The 17,441-nt window shown below is 43.4% G+C and overlaps 1 protein-coding gene across 6 annotated transcripts in view; it reads left to right on the plus strand.

Moving 5' to 3' along the window:
- Positions 1 to 11,375, plus strand: part of MLLT3 (MLLT3 super elongation complex subunit) — a 144,734-nt gene extending 133,359 nt beyond the window's left edge. For 5 of the 6 annotated variants that reach the window (XM_083483392.1, XM_083483393.1, XM_083483391.1 and 2 more), the window contains 3 exons: positions 840 to 911; positions 2,041 to 2,112; positions 7,325 to 11,375. In XM_083483392.1, the coding sequence (XP_083339518.1) occupies positions 840 to 911; positions 2,041 to 2,112; positions 7,325 to 7,456 (276 nt within the window). In that variant the 3' untranslated portion in view covers positions 7,457 to 11,375. The remainder of the gene's footprint in view (positions 1 to 839; positions 912 to 2,040; positions 2,113 to 7,324) is intronic. The other variant, XR_014520927.1, reaches the window with a different exon arrangement.
- The last annotated feature ends 6,066 nt before the right edge of the window (positions 11,376 to 17,441 follow it).

Here is a 17,441-nt window from a genome sequence, read left to right on the forward strand (position 1 = left end):
GATTTCTGACCAAGCCAAAGGTAAAGAGACCCCTGACCATTAGGTCCAGTCGTAACCGACTCTGGGGTTGCGGCGCTCATCTCGCTTTACTAGCCGAGGGAGCCGGCATACAGCTTCCGGGTCATGTGGCCAGCATGACTAAGCCGCTTCTGGCGAACCAGAGCAGTGCATGGAAACGCCGTTTACCTTCCCGCCGGAGCAGTACCTATTTATCTGCTTGCACTTTGACGTGCTTTCAAACTGCTAGGTTGGCAGGAGCAGCGACCGAGCAACGGGAGCTCACCCTGTCACGGGGATTCGAACCGCCGACCTTCTGATCGGCAAGTCCTAGGCTCTGTGGTTTAACCCACAGCGCCACCCGCGTCCCTCTGAGCAAGCTATAAAAACATAAGAGTATTACCAACTGCGATAATCCCTGGGATGTGCATGTGGTCAAGAGCTTTAAAATATGTACACATTCACTTCATATAATTCTGCTTCAAACTGGCCTTTGAGAACAGAAAATGTTGAGTTAGGTGTGGGGCTTTTGCTTCCAGTTGTATCATTTGGACAGTGCAAGCTAACTCTCAGTAGCCCCCCCCCCCATATGCTATCTGTTTGAAGAGGGCTCCATGCTTCGAAGGAGCACCGGGCTTTAATTATTTTATTTTATTTTATTTATTAAATTTATATACTGCCCTTCATCCTAAGAACTCAGAGTGGTTCAGAGAAAAAATATGCAGGTTTGATAAATTGGCTGCTGAACATCCTTAAACCATTAAGATATTTGGTTATGGAATTTCTAGTGAGCCTCAGTCCTAGCCCTATGATGCCCTTAAATATTTACTCTTATTTTCTAGATTCTAGAAGTGAAGAGTCCTATAAAGCAGAGTAAATCTGATAAACAGATAAAGAATGGCGATTGCGATAAGGTAAATGAAAAGAAACAATATTTGCATCATGCTTCATAATCTTTATTAAATCTGTAAAAAGTATTGGATCTTTCAGTATATAAGAAACATTGGTTGGCACATGCCTTAATGAAGTGTTTTTTAGTTACTCAATATTTTAGTATCCCTATATTGCACAATTTATTCTACATTTTAATTACTTATTATGTATATATTGTTCTCTTAAATGAAGTGAAGTTGAATAGTTCAATTTCAGGCCCAGTTCAAGGTACAGGTAATCTTATAAACCCTAAAAGGCTTAGAATCCAAATATGTGAAGGAACGTCTTTTTTCCACACCAGAGTGCCAGTGTTTGCCCAACACACCAGAAGTGTGCTATGTAACAACAAAAGAAAGGGGGTGTTTAGCCATAGCACTATGGTTCTGGAATGCAATGCGCTTCCTAAGAGGTACACCTTACAATTTGTTCACAACAGGTTAAGATGAGTTTTAATTTGCCCATACAGTGGTACCTCGGGTTAAGTACTTAATTCGTTCCAGAGGCCCATTCTTAACCTGAAACTGTTCTTAACCTGAAGCACTATTTCTGGGTTAGTGGAGTCTGTAACCTGAAGCGTATGTAACCCGAGGTACCACTGTATCTTGCTGAGTTGTTTTTTTTAGCAGTTAGCTACATTATTGTTAGTATCATGGCTTTATTGTACATCACTGTGTTTTATGACATACTTAATTCATCGCAACTTGCGCACATTTAACTTGTGTCGTCGCAGTTTTACGCTCATGGCAGCAAGCCAACTGAAAATGCATAAATCTAATGCATGTGAGGTGGAGAGCTTAAATGCTCTTTGCTTTGCTCGCCAGAGTCCGGTAAGCAAGTCGTTGAGCTTAAAAATTCTCCACCTTGTAGAGCTGGCTGGCAAAGCCCACTCTTGGGGGGGGGGGGAAGCACCATCTTGGAAAAAGTAGGGATAATCACACAAGGGTGGTTCTGAGTTTGTTCTGACTATACAAAGTTGTGAGTCGGCTGTATTTCCATTGCTTTGCTGTCCTGGAATATAAATATTTGTCTATATACCAGAATACAAATGTGGTGGGTTTTTTTTTAATAAAACATTCGTTTTTTGTTTGTTTTTGAATGGTTTATTTCCAGGCATATCTTGATGAGCTAGTTGAGCTTCACAGAAGGTTAATGACACTAAGGGAAAGACATGTACTGCAACAGGTGAGAGGTTTACTTTCTGTGCTAAGCATGTTGTTGTTTAGTCGTGTCAGACTCTTCGTGACCCCATGGACCAGAGCACGCCAGGCACTCCTGTCTTCGTGCTAAGCATAGTACTTTTCAAAGTCGAGAACACAGCTCTGATCTTCTAGTAGAATTTGATAATCCATCCGCCTACATCTTAACAATTGTGACATATGTGCTGAGAGATTAGCATGTTGCAAGAGTTTCAAACTATAAGCACTGTTTTCTGCTGAAAAAACACACCACGTCTTCTTGAGGGATATTTCTTTGAGTGTTCCTGGCAATGGCAAACTTCAACAGATTTTTAATGCATCCCTAGCATTACAAATTTCAGTTTGTAACACTAAATTCAGTCTTCTGTATTTTTCAACTATACTTGAGTTTGTATGTTGCAGCTTTGAACGTGTTAGCTGTTCAGTATCAAAACTCAACTTTTCTACTGAGACTTGTGTGTTACCACAGGAAGATTCGAGTGCAGGAACTCTCAAGCCTTGAGCGGTACCTAGCTAAATCAAATTCTGAGCAGACCTGTTGAAATCAATGGACTTTAAGTTGCTTAAGTCCATTGATTCCAGAGTGAGTACGCTGAATGTAATTCAGTTGGATATTGCCCCAAATAATTTCAGGTGTTTGTTTTTTTAAAAAAAAAATAGCACTAGTATTCACTTCAGTTGCATCAAATATTTCTTTTTGTAATGAAATTTACTCTTTGTAATCAAGAACTGATTCCCCAGAAGTTTGGAGATTTGTGTGCATGTATGCATACACATCTGTGCACGCCGTTTCTGATCTCTCCAAATGTGTCTTTCATTGTGGACTTTACTGGCCAAAAAAACAAAGCAAAAAAATGACTGGTAATGAACTGGTTACATGTATTTTGCTAGCAAGAATTTCTATCTTTATATACAGTTGCAATCTGTATATTAAGCTGATAGCATGTATTTTGTACTCTGAATAGGAAAAAAGCAATCTTCTTTTTATGTTTCGTTTACTAAGAGTCAGTTGTTAAGAGATTATTTTGCAACGAGGTTCCCCCACACTCCAATTTAGTAGTACTATTCCACACATTATAGAGTAACACACCCAGGTTCGCTTGTCAGGGAGTCGCAACCAATCCGAGCTCCAACAAATGACGGTGTATGATCAGTTTGTTTTCAGACACTAGTTTATCACATTCACAGTTTACATTTCTTTTAGATGTAGATCTTATGTGTGTCTTAAAAAAAAATGTAGTGTGTGAAGTGGCTCATATTCTGTTTAGGAACCTGCATTTCATACTGAGCATATAAATTACTGTATTTTTCGCTCCATAAGAGGCACTTTTTTTCCTCCTAGAAAGTAAGGGGAAATGTGAGTGCGTCTTATGGAGTGAATGGCGCTGCACAGAGAGAAGAGCTGTGCAGCGCCCTTTCAGTGAAGCGGGAGGAGGGACGGAGCCCCTTCTGTTCCTCCTCCCACTTTGCTGAAGGGGCGCTGCACAGAGAGGGAGAGCTGCGCAGCGCCCCTTCAGCGAAGCGCCTCTCCTGGCTTCTGCCTTAGCCGCGCGCAGTCTCTTCGGGCAGGGGGAGCCTTCATCCCGCTGCCCAGGAGGACAGCAAGAGGGATCTCTGTGCAGTGATTCCGCCTGCTGTCCTGGCTTCTGCCAGGACAGCCTCTTCCAGACAGGGGGAGCCTTCATCCTGCTGCCCTGAAGAGGCTTGGTGTGGCTATCCCAGAAGGCAGAACAGCCAGAGGCTATCTCAGAATCCAGATCCCTCTCGCTGTTCTGGCTTCTGGGATTCAGAATTTTTTTCCCCTTGTTTTCCTCCTCCCAAAACTTGGTGCGCCTTATGGAGCGAATAATACGGTAATTGTTCAACAGTGCCTTTCATTTGAAACTATGGCTGTCAGTGGATCAGTCTTAAGGGAAATAGAATCAAGGATCACTACTTATTCACCAGGATGTCACAGTAAAGCTATATTAACGGTCATGATACATAAAGTGTGGATTTTGATCCCTAACTACTGAAAGCCAGTAGATGGTCCCAGCAGAATAGTTTGCTGTTGAATCTGTGTGCAGCAGACTGGGATCCAATCCTGTCTGGGATCTTAGCTCTCTGGGTGGCCCTGGGCACTCTTAGCCAAACATTTCATTAGCAGGCTGTAAAGATTAAAATAAGAGTTTGGGGTTTTTTGTAGCCGTTTTTAAAACCTTTACCATAACACAAGAAATGAACTGCAATGCATAACAATAAATAATAGCTTTTAAGGTAGTCTTTTTGGACACAGAGAATTCCAAATCCTTTCAAACCTTTCTTAAAGGTTAAAATGAAATCTTTCCCATTAGCTAAAGCCCAGCCCTTCAAGCAGACATTCTTCCCCAAAGGCATTTCAATTGCTGCAGCATGATAGATGGCAATGAAATTGATGGAAAATGACTGTGTGTAAACAACTGTACATTAAAACAAAGCAGAGCACACTTCGTCAAGAACAAACAAAACTTCCTAGGTTCTTGTATCCTGGGTCTAAGTTTGAAGTATTTTAATGTTCTGTTTTTCAACTCTGGTAATCTGAAATCTTGACAGTTATAATCTTAAGACTTCCCCCCTCCAAGTGTTTTCCAATAGATTAAGAACGTGAGTGCTGATATTAAAAGCATTAACCTGAATCGTCCTGGCAGGCGGTCAAGAATTCCCCTAAAGCTTTCTTGGGTATATCTTGATGTATTCTGTGCCTCCATTAAAACTAAGGGGGTTCATCTCACTCAGTTGCACCAGGTGGCTTTGACACTGTAGCTGCATTTCTCAGAGGCCCGGATGAAGAATCGGGTTCAAATGTTCATGTTGCTCTTAGCTGGAAGCTTAGAAAGTGTAGATAGCGATCAACAAATGAGATTTTATTTCTCGTTACTTTTAAGAGCACTGCATTGCTTTAAAATGCATCTGTTAACACTTCCTAACTGCTTTTGAATTCCTGAAATTTATTATCATGGGAGTTAATGGAAGGCCCCCTTTTTGGCACAGTATCACAGGGAAGCGTATCAAATATAGTTCTGTTGGGGGCAGGGGGGGATGCTTCTGCAAGTTTTTCTGAAATTCTTCATGAACTGCTCGACTCGGGGCTAAGTGAAACATACATTAAGATTACATTTTTAACTCTTGGAAAGATAACACAGGCTATTTCCCTGTTAGCCATTGAGTGTTGTGTCAAAAGTTGTCATACATGCCAGAGCTGTCAGAGGGAACAGGTGGCTGTTTTCAGCTGACTTGTTGCAATGCATACCGTATTTTTCGTGCCATAAGGCACACCGGACCATAAGGCGCACCTAGTTTTTAGAGGAGGAAATCAAGGAAAAAAATATTATCCCCCCCCAACCCCAAAGAGCAGTGGACAGGCTGCACGCCTAGGGCAGACATCTCCAAACTCGGCCCTCCAGATGTTTTGGGACTACAACTCCCATCATCCCTAGCTAACAGGGCCAGTGGTCAGGGATGATGGGAATTGGGCTGAGTTTGGGGTTGCCTGGTTTAGGGCAAATCCAAGTGAACTTTGATTGCTTATAGCACCTGGAGGATGAACTATGACCAAAAGATGCTTTTCCTTTGATTATATTGATCCATTTCTCATGTCACTGGCTTCAGGGCTGCATCTTATAGGTAATACGCAATCCATGCAGTTCATATTAACTTAATTTTGAAATAAGAAACTTCCTTTCTGCTTAAAACAGGAAAACTCCATCTGCTGAAATAATTCAAAATGTGGCAGGGACACAAGGCAGAGTTTCAGCTCAACTTTTATAATGTAACTCAACAGACCTGGCAATTTGATGCAATAATGGGAGTTAATGTTGCAGTCTGAATGGATTTTTTTAGTCAACTGTAAACGAGCAACAGATTGAATGTTGGCATTTGAAATAAAGCAAAAGTGAACTTTGGATAGTTCAGCTCATAGGAGAGGGAGTCAAAGGCAAACCTAAAGTAGGTTGCAGATGTCTGTAGGAAGAAGAGGGATCCATTTCTTGCCATACAATGATGGCAGTAAAATGTAGACAGCTACATTCCCTGCCCCAAAACTAACTGGACTGCTAGAAATGTATGTTGATTGTAAAACAAGCGTACATTAGCAGTTGCCCCAGCTCTCTGGCAGAGTGCATGCTTTGCAAAATTCAGGCCCTCCCAACTCCAGTTAAAAAGGATTTCAGACAATTAATAGGGCTAAAGGAAACCTCTGGATGAGATGCTGGAATACAGTCAGAGCAGACTGTTCTGTGCCAGAGTTACCAATCGTTCTACAGAAGGCACTTTCATGCATTCATATTGGCAATCCCCAGGAAGGCAGATAGGAAAACATCATTCTATCGTTTGTTTATTTTGTGAAAATTATACACCGCTTGATTGTAAACGACCTAAAAGTGTTTTACAAAAGACAGGATCACTTCTTTTAATCAGTTATTTTAAGGATGCAATTTTTACTTTTACTGTTTTTCCCGCCGCTGCCACTGCTTAGATGACACATACAAAAATATTACGCATAGTTTAATGGCTTTTAAGTTTTTCCACGACAGTACAAGGAACACGCACAAACAATAGGCGTGAAAGAAAACTGATCCACAAAGCCCGTCAATTCACAATGCCATTTTGCAAAATCAGAAGATAAACCAATAGGGATGTCAGCCAAAAAAGTTTCTAACGAAGGAGTTCATTCTGCAAGAGCTTGACTGGGGAGGCGAAAGGAGTTCCTTTGTCTTTCTAAAATGTTGTAATACATGGTGGAGTCTCTGGAAGTGGATCTTGCCCAAAGATCTCACAGGAGATTTAGAAGGTGTTAACTCCCGTAACAAGAAGGCAAGAGTGGGGGACCTGGTACCTTCTGAATGTTGCTGAACTCCAACTACCACCATCCCTGACCACTGGCCATGCTGTATGCCACTGGTGGGACCTGGAATCCAGTTACACAGGGTTTCCCAAACTTGGGTCTCCAGATGTTTTTTGACTACAGTTCCCATCATCCCTGACCACTAGTCTTGCTAACTAGGGATGGTGGGAGTTGTAGTCCAAAAACAGCTGGAGACAAAAGTTTGGGAAACCCTGCAATGACATGTGGAAACGGCACAGGTTCTCTATCCCTTTCTGTAAAAGGAGCAGAATCTTTAATTTAAACGTAACATTTTCTCTCTCTCTCTCTCTCTCTCTCTCTCTCTTTCTAACGACAGATTGTAAACCTCATAGAAGAAACGGGACATTTTCATATCACAAACACAACCTTTGACTTTGACCTTTGCTCACTGGACAAAACCACAGTTAGGAAGTTACAGAGTTACCTGGAAACGGCTGGAGCATCCTGAGCACACACGGCAGCTGGCTGCATCGAAAACTGTGCTCTCTCTTTTTTAAAAAAAGAAATAAAACATTCAGAGTGATGCAACCAAAATGGCAGCAAACAAGCGAAACCAACCAACTCTCTTCAGCTTTATTATTTTGTTTAAAGCCAGTCGTCATCTCTCGATTAAGGAGAAGAAATGTGACAAGCCTCAGAGGATTTGCTCTTCTCACCTAGGAAACGCTCTGGAAGAGTTAGCCTGGATAGCCTTGAAAAAAAAAAAAACACTTAATGAATGTGTATGATATCATGTATCTCTCTATGTGGTGTTCCAGGCCACAAGATGAATGCATGTTCAACACACTGCCTTATTACATAACTGATCTATTTATTATTGCATACGCATATTCTGAAGTCCTTGAGGGAAGGGACTCTGCCAGATGTTACAAGTCCTTGTGTCCTGTGTATTCTCTCCTTTGATCCAGCGCCACCGCTGTCAAAAGCCTTCTGACCTTGCGCTTGTTTGGACGCCACTTTTTCCTGACTTTTGGGTATTCCCTTGACCAGTTTAAAAGCCCCGTCGTCTTGTTTCCGTTTCCGCAGTCCCCCAAAACGAGATGCCAAGTTGGGGAGCGGGGGTGGCAAAAAAAAAGTCTCTCCTTTTTTTACTGTTCAGTCTGCAGTAGCAGAATCCACCCCCCCCCCATCAGCTGCCCTTGTGTGTTGACCTCGGACCACAGTAGAAAATGCGCCAAATAGAACCACGACTTGCTTTCTAGCCTTAGTCAATAAACCGGTAGGACGTTCATTAAAAGGAAAGAAGTGTTACTGTATACTATCCTAAATCCAGCATTTTTTCCACCCACATCTTTGTGTATGTTTTAATGTGTTATTAGATACCATAAAAGTGGAAGCACTCTAGAAGTTTGCCATAAACAAAGAGAGAGAGATCTAGTCCCGTTTTCTATGGAAATGTTGTAGAAAGTCCTTAATTTGGAGCTATTTATTACTTAGGAGTTCCAGCACTCAACTGCCCAGGTGTGCAGTTCATTCATTTTTGTTATTAAAAATAGAGGCATAAATTTGGTTCTTTGTTCATTCAGTATATTATAATCTGTTTACTTTAGATTTCGGTTTTGGCTCTTTTTCTACCCGATCAGTTAAAACATTTTCATTTAGGCCGTTAGACAACGACAGGATGGGAAACTTTCAAAATTTCAGTACTTGTTAAGTAACATTCATTGATCATAGGGCTGTCAACCCAATAAAAAAAAGTTGATTAATCATGTTAATTTTAATTGATTAATCAATTACACCTGCAGAAGTTTGCATGTGAATAAACAATACTTCTGAAGATAGAAGTCTACTTTCCTTATTTTTAGAAGATTCATGCATATATCGCAGTAGGCATCATCTTAGAAGATACATTTCCTTCTGTATTGAAATGGAGAGGGGGGTGCCTTTTCTAAGGCGGCACCTGTCATCCACAGTTTTTGTAAGTACCTGTATTAAATATATATTTTTCAAAAAAAATTATCTGCTGTGCAGTTAAGGGAAAACATTTTCAGTTGGCTAACAGAGCATCCTATGGCTGGTTGGTGGGGAAAACAGAAGAACTGCTACTTCCTAATGCCTGCCAGACTTGCACCAGCAGGCCCCGCTCCCACGAGTGGAGTAGGAAAGCTGAAAATAATGCCAATATATTTCACACCTGGCAACCAATGCACCCGCCCTTTGGGTTTTAGAAAGTACCTGGCTAGACGAAGCTAAAAAGCCTGGGACGCATATTTCCACAGCCCTCTGGAGAGTGTGGTGGCTCATTTATTTAGCATGTTGCAGTAAATTCAATTCTATTGCAATATGTTTAGCATATTGCAGTAGACTCGATTCTACCCAAACCTCCTGATACATATTTTGCCCTAGGAGGCTTAGTTTGGTTCAAATCGAGTCTACATTTCCAGAGTTAATGCTAAATACGTGACTTCTGGTAGACGAGTTACCATGCACTCTAGAGGGCCGTGAAAATTGGTGTCCCGGGCTTTTTGGACTCATCTATCCATGTACTTTCTGAAACCCAAAGGGCACATTGGTTGCCCGATGTGATTTTTTCCACCCAGCTCTGCTACTCCACTACACACTTTCCCCTCCCCTCCCCTTGGTTTCTATAGCAGGGAAAATGAGAGGCCAGCTCCAGGGCTGATGTGCTTTTCCTCCCTCCTTGGGGTCATGTCAGTGGAACAGGTGAGCTTCGGATCTGGCAGATCCACAATTTCCCCCTTTTCATCCCCAGTTGCTGCAATAAGGAGGCCTCCAATGGCAAACCTCCTTCTCCACCTTCAGACCTCCCACTCCGCTGGCAGAGAGCGGAGGTCCGCAACATTCAAAGGACCCTCTGTCGCCCTCTTCAGGAGCTTAGGATTGCTCCCTAAAAGGTTCTGAATCTGCTAAACACGCTGCCACGTTCAGTGCTGTTTTTCTAGAAAAAGAGGTGCTGGAACTCACTATGAACACCTCCCTTGTTCTCTTCGAATGCTAGTAGCACCCACTAGAACTGAGTTCCGGCTGAAAAATAGATATATCTCTGACCACCCTAACTTCCAGAAATATTTCTTTTTGGTTAAAAACATTACTTTCATTGAACTAATCAGAAACCCTTTACAAAACAGGAGGCTGGGGAGGAGACGCTTACTGGAAGAAGCCATTCAAGTTAGGATTTCGGTTTTTACCCTCATGTGAAAGATGTTGCTTAAGAAATACTTCTGGGTCCAAAGGATCTGTCAGCCTTAAAAAAAAAGGAAAAAGAAAAAAGCCTGTGTTTGAGAAGCCACCATATCCCCAGTGTCTGTCTGTCTGCCAGCTGCCAGCTATTGCCACAGAGTCAACCTGTAGAAGCATCTGTGAGTTTCATCATTCCATGCGCAGGGTTTTGTGCATTAGTGTAAAAACTAGGTTCCTACTTTAGGGGTATTTCTTCATAATCAAATGGGAATTCTTAACTCTGTTTCTTTAAGTCCAAAGAAATTGTTTCCTTTTTTTTCCTTTCCTTTTTTGTATGTGTGTTTGTTTGGGTGGGTGTTCTTGTTTTTTAAATTAAAATGTTGTTTGACCATAATCTATGGAAAGTCTTTCTCAGGCTTCCAAAAGAACAAGTGTACTTTTTCTTCAGTAATGTTATGACTCTTATTGATGATTGGCATGAAACATACTTGAAGCGTTACGTTCTTTTTTAAGTCCACATGTTAATTAATGTGCAATTGTTGGAGTGGGAGGTTTTTGAAATCTCTTGACATCAAGCATATGATGTGATGTTGGAGTGTGGAGGGGGTGTCTGAGTGGGGTATTTTTTACACTTTTGTTAACATTTTTATATGAAACGTTTGAAAAGGCTATCTTTCACTTTTTTTAATGGTGCACATTCGACATGTTTCATTTCAGTTGAACACAAAAAAGTGTGTGCTTTTTTTTGGTCCATTTTGACTTTTCTAACTAAATTTTGTGGCAAAAACTCTTTAAGAGGTTGTTGGAAGGAGCACAGACCCGCATAACTTTGAGTATATATTGGACAAATCACTTTTTATTTTGTTTTTGTTTTTTATAAAAACCTGGCAAAATAAGTCCTTGGAGCCACAAAAATAGTAGCTGGTGTACAGAATTTGTGGGGGTGGAGGGGTTAACTATGTAAAGGGAATATTACTGCAATTACAGTAGACTCTTAACTCTGACTTGCATGTAGTTCATCAGTCACCCTTATAAAATGTTAGTTCTCTAGTTTGGTGAGAATGAGGATGGAATAAACACATTTCAGCTGCATTTGTGTGTTGAAAGTGAAGAGTGTTTTCCACAAAATTCTGGTAGAATAAAAGCTGGTAAGTGGTGTCCTTTTTGGGGAAAAAATTACTTAGTTATTTTGTATGCTGAAACAAAATAAATCCTTTTTCAATTAATTTCAAATAGTCACATTTATCTAACCGGAACCCAGTCTCTTGGCAATGGGGGGAATTCATATATTAAGTAAGGTTAAAATGCTACAGCATAAACTTTTTAACTTTACAGCAGCTTTGTTCCCCTTTCATTACACGAACACCGAACATTTAGCCCTGAGCAGTCCCAGATCTAGAGCAATCTGGACGGTTCAAGTGCACAGGGCACAGAGCTGAGGGGACACAAAATAATATCGAGACGATCCAGTCCTTTTTCCCCCCTGCCGGTACTCAACAGTACACAGCACAGTCATACCTCGTGTTGCGTTTGCTTCAGGTTGAGTGTTTTCAGGTTGTGTCCCACGGCAACCCAGAAGTAGCGGAATAATAATAATATAATATTTATACCCACCCATCTGGCTGAGTCACCCCAGCCACTCTGGGCGGCTTTCAATCAAGTGTTAAAAACAATACAGCATTAGATATGAAAAACTTCCCTAAACAGGGCTGCCTTCAGATGTCTTTTAAAGAAAAGATAGCTGCTTATTTCCTTCACATCTGAAGGGAGGGTGTTCCACAGGGCGGGCGCCACTACCGAGAAGGCCCTCTGTCTGGTTCCCTATAACCTCACTTCTCGCAATGAGGGAACCGCCAGACGGCCCTCGGTGCTGGATCTCAGTGTCTGGGCTGAACAATGGGGGTGGAGACGCTCCTTCAGGTATACTGGACGGAAAAGGGTTACTTCCGGGTTTCGCCGCATGCGCAGATGCTCAAAATGACGTCATGCGCAGAAGCGGCGAATCATGACCTGTGGATGTGCAGATATGGGTTGCGTTCTGCTCAGGTTGCGGACGGGGCTCCGGAACGGACCCCGTTCGCAACCAGAGGTACCACTGTACCATCACCTTGTTTTTCAAATCTGAGAGCGGCAGGACATACGGTGAACCGCCATCTCCCGGTTTTGCCTCCCCACTGACACTGCTGCTTCCTCCTACCGATGCTGCAAATGGTGGTATGACACTTCCCCCCATTTCCCTCTCACCCCCCCCCCATCGGCAAGGTGGAGGCGACTCCAACTCAAACCACATCACGAAGGACTGAAAGGAGACGGCCAATTCATGTCATTGTCTCCCTCCCAGCCCCGCTAGGAGCAACTTTGCCGGAACTGAGAAGCAAACAGCCGGGGTGTGTGTGGAAAGGGTGGCCGGGGGTGGGGGGAGAACAGAGCAAGCCAGGCACCCACCATAGTGTCTGAGGAGAAAACTGAAAAAGAGAAGAAGAGGAGTTTGGATTTGATATCCCGCTTTATCACTACCCTAGGGAGTCTCAAAGCAGCTAGCATTCTCCTTTTCCCTTCCTCCCCCACAACAAACACTCTGTGAGGTGAGTGGGGCTGAGAGACTTCAGTTAAGTGTGACTAGCCCAAGGTCACCCAGCAGCTGCATGTGGAGGAGCGGGGAATCGAACCCAGTTCACCAGATTCCAAGTCCACCACTCTTAACCATTACACCACACTGGAGAAATCCAGCTCCGTCACAAGAGCGGCTGCTGTGCTTTGCCTGCTTCTCCCACAGGTTCAGAATGACTGTTGGCCCCAATTATTCCCTCTTGGGTCCCCCCCCCTTGCTCTCTGCCCATCAATCGTGGCCTCTTCTTTTTTGTTTCCAGCCACCCTCTCTTTGCCCTGCTCTTTCTTGCCATGCACACAATGGCCCTCAGCTGGGTACCAGCACCGTTTTTTTCCAGAAAGAAAAAAACAGTACCAAAAGGAATTATTGTGAACATAAATAATATTTTGGGGTAGGCACCAAATTTTTGCTCGGGGCGCCATCTTGCCCATGTCTGCCCCTTCAGCATCAGAGTTCAGTCCTCGAACCTGCAAGGATAGAAAAAAGAGTGTATCTGAGCACACAAGAATCTGAGCAGCACTTTGGCACCTTTGGAATTTGACAGGTAGAGCTTTCCAACCCAAGGATGAGTGCTCTAGGGAGATTTTGACCCACAGCGTCTCTGAAAATTAACTGCTATACTAGGGATTGTTTGGGAATGTATTTAATGCCAAACTATTTAGGTCAGAGTTGCTAGCAGAGGTGTGGATACTGGATTTAACAGTGTTCTCTTCCAAACCAAGTTATCCAAAATGTACAGTTTTGGTGTGCCACTTCAGGCCAAACTTGTTTAGTCATTTAGTCGTGTCCGACTCTTTGTGACCCCATGGACCACAGCACGTCAGGCACTCCTGTCTTCCACTGCCTCCTGCAATTGAGTCAAACTCATGCTGGTAGCTTCGAGAACACTGTCCAACCACCTGGTCCTCTGCCGTCCCCTTCTCCTTGTGCCCTCCATCTTTCCCAACACCAGGGTCTTTTCCGGGGAGTCTTCTCTTCTCATGAGGTGGCCAAAGTATTGGAGCCTCAGTTTCAGGATCTGCCCTTCCAGTGAGCACTCACGGCTGATTTCCTTCAGAATGGATAGGTTTGATCTTCTTGCAGTCCATGGGACTCTCAAGAGTCTCCTCCAGCACCATAATTCAAAACATCAAACTAGACGCTACTAAAAGGTACATCTGGTGCTGGAAATGGCGAGCTTCACCACTGACAGCAGTAGCCCTTTAAAACGGAGCAGAAGTGTTGGATTCTGTTATTGTGACACAGGTAAGTTGCGCCAGATATTACGAAAAGGTATATTGTTATTGTTATTGTTATTGTTATTGTTATTATTATTATTATTATTATTATTATTATTATTATTTATACCCCACCCATCTGGCTGAGTTTCCCCAGCCACTCTGGGTGGCTCCCAATCAAATGTTAAAAACAGCACAGCATTCAATACTTCCCTGAACAGGGCTGCCTTCAGATGTCTTTTAAAGATAGGATAGCTGCTTATTTCCTCCACATCTGAAGGGAGGGTGTTCCACAGGGTGGGTGCCACCACCGAGAAGGCCCTCTGTCTGGTTCCCTGTAACCTCACTTCTCGCAATGAGGGAACCGCCAGAAGGCCCTCAGCGCTGGATCTCAGTGTCTGGGCTGAACGATGGGGGTGGAGACGCTCCTTCAGGTATACAGGACCGAGGCCGTTTAGGGCTTTAAAGTTCAGCACCAGCACTTTGAATTGTGCTCGGAAATGTACTGGGAGCCAATGCAGAGCTCTCAAGACCAGTGTTTTGTGGTCTCGGCAGCCACTCCCAGTCACCAGTCTAGCTGCCGCATTCTGGATTAATTGCAGTTTCTGGGTCACCTTCAAAGGTAGCCCCACATAGAGCGCATTGCAGTAGTCCAAGTGGGAGATAACTAGAGCATGCACCACTCTGGCGATACAGTCCGCGGGCAGGTAGGGTCTTAGCCTGCGTACCAGGTTGTGTGAAAGTTGTTTTTCTAACAGCAGCCTTACATTAGGCAGTATTAACGTCTAAGCATCATTTGGCAGTATCATTAACAGGCAAGGCAGCAGTGATTAGCACAACCCCTGATGCGTCCCACTCTAGCTTTTCCCACCCCATGGCATTGGCCAGGACCTTGTGAATGTCTGCAGTAGGGGAGCCTTTGCACACCCAGTTGTGCACGTGAAAGCATCTCTTCTGCAGATGTTCCTGTTGCATCTGCAGGGGTGGGGACAGCTGGAGAAGGTTGCACTGGGAAACTAGTTAGAGTGACCCCTCCCATAAGCCACTGTTTGACCTAGAAACAAACACCAGAGTGCAATGATTTTTTTAAAGAGTGTTTTAAATTTATTTCTCGACACTGGGTGATGAACTATGAGCGTTTATCTAGAGAATATGCTTAAATCACATTGGACCCATTGAACAAGGTGCACAGGGAGGACCTCTTGTTATTTTAACACTTGCCTGGGGCTAAATGGCTGAGGGACAGGACGCTGAATGGAGCTGAGCCTACAGTACAATGTCAGGAGCTGCTGATCTGTCAGGTAAGGAAGCTTTTGATTTACTTTTTTATACTGCTGTGTGATCAAACACTCCTGAGCCCCAGAACCATTATAATAATTCATTATTATTATTATTATTATTATTATTATTATTTGTACCCTGCCCATCTGGCCGGGTTTTCCCAGCCCCTCTGGGCGACACACATTCTCCCCAATGTAACCCCCTGCTTCCAGACTGATAAGGCTTGAGTGGGCTAATTGAGAGCCAGTGTGGTGTAGTGGTTAAGAGCAGTAGACTCGTAATCTGGGGAACTGGGTTCGTGTCTCCACTCCTCCACATGCAGCTGCTGGGTGACCTTGGGCCAGTCACACTTCTCTGAAGTCTCTCAGCCCCACTCACCTCACAGAGTGTTTGTTGTGGGGGAAGAAGGGAAAGGAGATTGTGAGCCGCTTTGAGACTCCTTAGGGCAGTGATAAAGCAGGATATCAAATCCAAAATCTTCTTCTAATTCTTTCTCCTCAACCCCAACCCCTTCAACATTCTGTACCTCTTGAAACCACCATCATATTTTTGGGTGGCCCCATTTGACTTCCATTCCGATAGCAAATCCAGGTTAGAAAGGCCCATTATATCTGAAAACGGACAACATCTGCATTTTGAAATCCATTTTTAAATATAAAATTCCAAGTTGCATTGTATACATTCATACATATGGGAATCCCCCAAAGCACAAAAGTGTATGGTGTCATGAACAAAGATGCTTGTGCCTCACTGACCGAAAGTAGCAAGAAATTAAGATGCTTCCCAATAGACTGTAAACCAAATGTAAGGTAAAGGTAAAGGGACCCCTGACCATTAGGTCCATTTGTGGCCGACTCTGGGGTTGCGGCGCTCATCTCACTTTATTGGCTGAGGGAGCCAGCGTACAGCTCCTGGGTCATGTGGCCAGCATGACTAAGCCACTTCAGGCGAACCAGAGCAGCGCACGAAAACGCTGTTTACCTTCCCGCCGGAGCAGTACCTATTTATCTACTTGCACTTTGACGTGCTTTTGAACTGCTAGGTTGGCAGGAGCAGGGACTGAGCAACGGGAGCTCACCCCGTCGCGGGGATTCGAACCGCCGACCTTCTGATCGGCAAGTCCTAGATTCTGTGGTTTAACCCACAGCGCCACCTGCATCCCGATGGTTAGTTCCCAGTAAATTGGAGCCCCAACAACCTCTGCAGGGCCACACATTTCCCACCACTGATGAACAGGGGGCACCACATGGTGGTCAGATGCAAGCAATGGTAATCTTACAAAATAGACATGGTTTTTTCCCTATTTCTGTCAAATTGAGGTTTTTGCTCACTTTATACTCAGCATTTAACAGTGAAACAGATGCATTCTCTGTTTTCTTACATGACCTTAGGAACTTCTATTATGCTCCACTCTGTTTTTAATTTAGACTGCAAAGCCGGTATTCCTTTTTTAAATGCACTGTCATCTCTTGCAATGCTTTTTAATTACTGCTTGGTGGGAATATAATTCACAGCCAGTATCATAAAGTCGTTGTGTGTGTGTGTTTCCATTAAGATGCGGAAGGGGAAGCAAAGTTTGGATCAAAGGGACAAAAGAAGGAAGTGTAGTAACTATATTTCTTCCCGTAACAATGTTTGCCTCTTTAAAAGAGGTTTTTCCCGTGTGTGTGTGTGTGTGTGTAAAGAATATACTATTAAGAAATCAAAAGAGCAAGAAGAAAAGAGAAAACAAATGAGTTGTGCTAAAAGCCAGGCTGCTTCAAGTAATAAGGTCGTAATGCTGATATTGATTCGGGCACAGACATTCCTGGACCATGTGGTTTGTGTATTTCTGTCTGAGTGGGTGGTCTGCTCGGAGCAGAGCGGGAATAGCGCTAAATGCAGCAAGATGGCTTAGGGGAGCTACGAGGCTTCGCCCAGAGATCCTCAAGGATCAAGCAGCCTCCCTCTTAGTTCCACGAGAGAATGAGCCTTTACTAACTCATTTAAATATTGGAACTTATTCCGCCCTGTACCAAGCATTATGGCAAGGAGCTGAGGTGTGATGATGGCTCATAATTTTCGTTGCATATCAGGGGTTTCTGTCGTTGGGGGATGAGCAGTGAGCAAGTGTAAACAAGGGGTGGGAGAAGCAATGCCTCATCCATTGTGTCTGCTTTACTTTCTTTGTAAATAATCCCCCT

Source organism: Podarcis liolepis, assembly GCF_965112155.1.
Source record: "Podarcis liolepis genome assembly, chromosome: 17".
Lineage (NCBI taxonomy): Eukaryota > Metazoa > Chordata > Lepidosauria > Squamata > Lacertidae > Podarcis > Podarcis liolepis.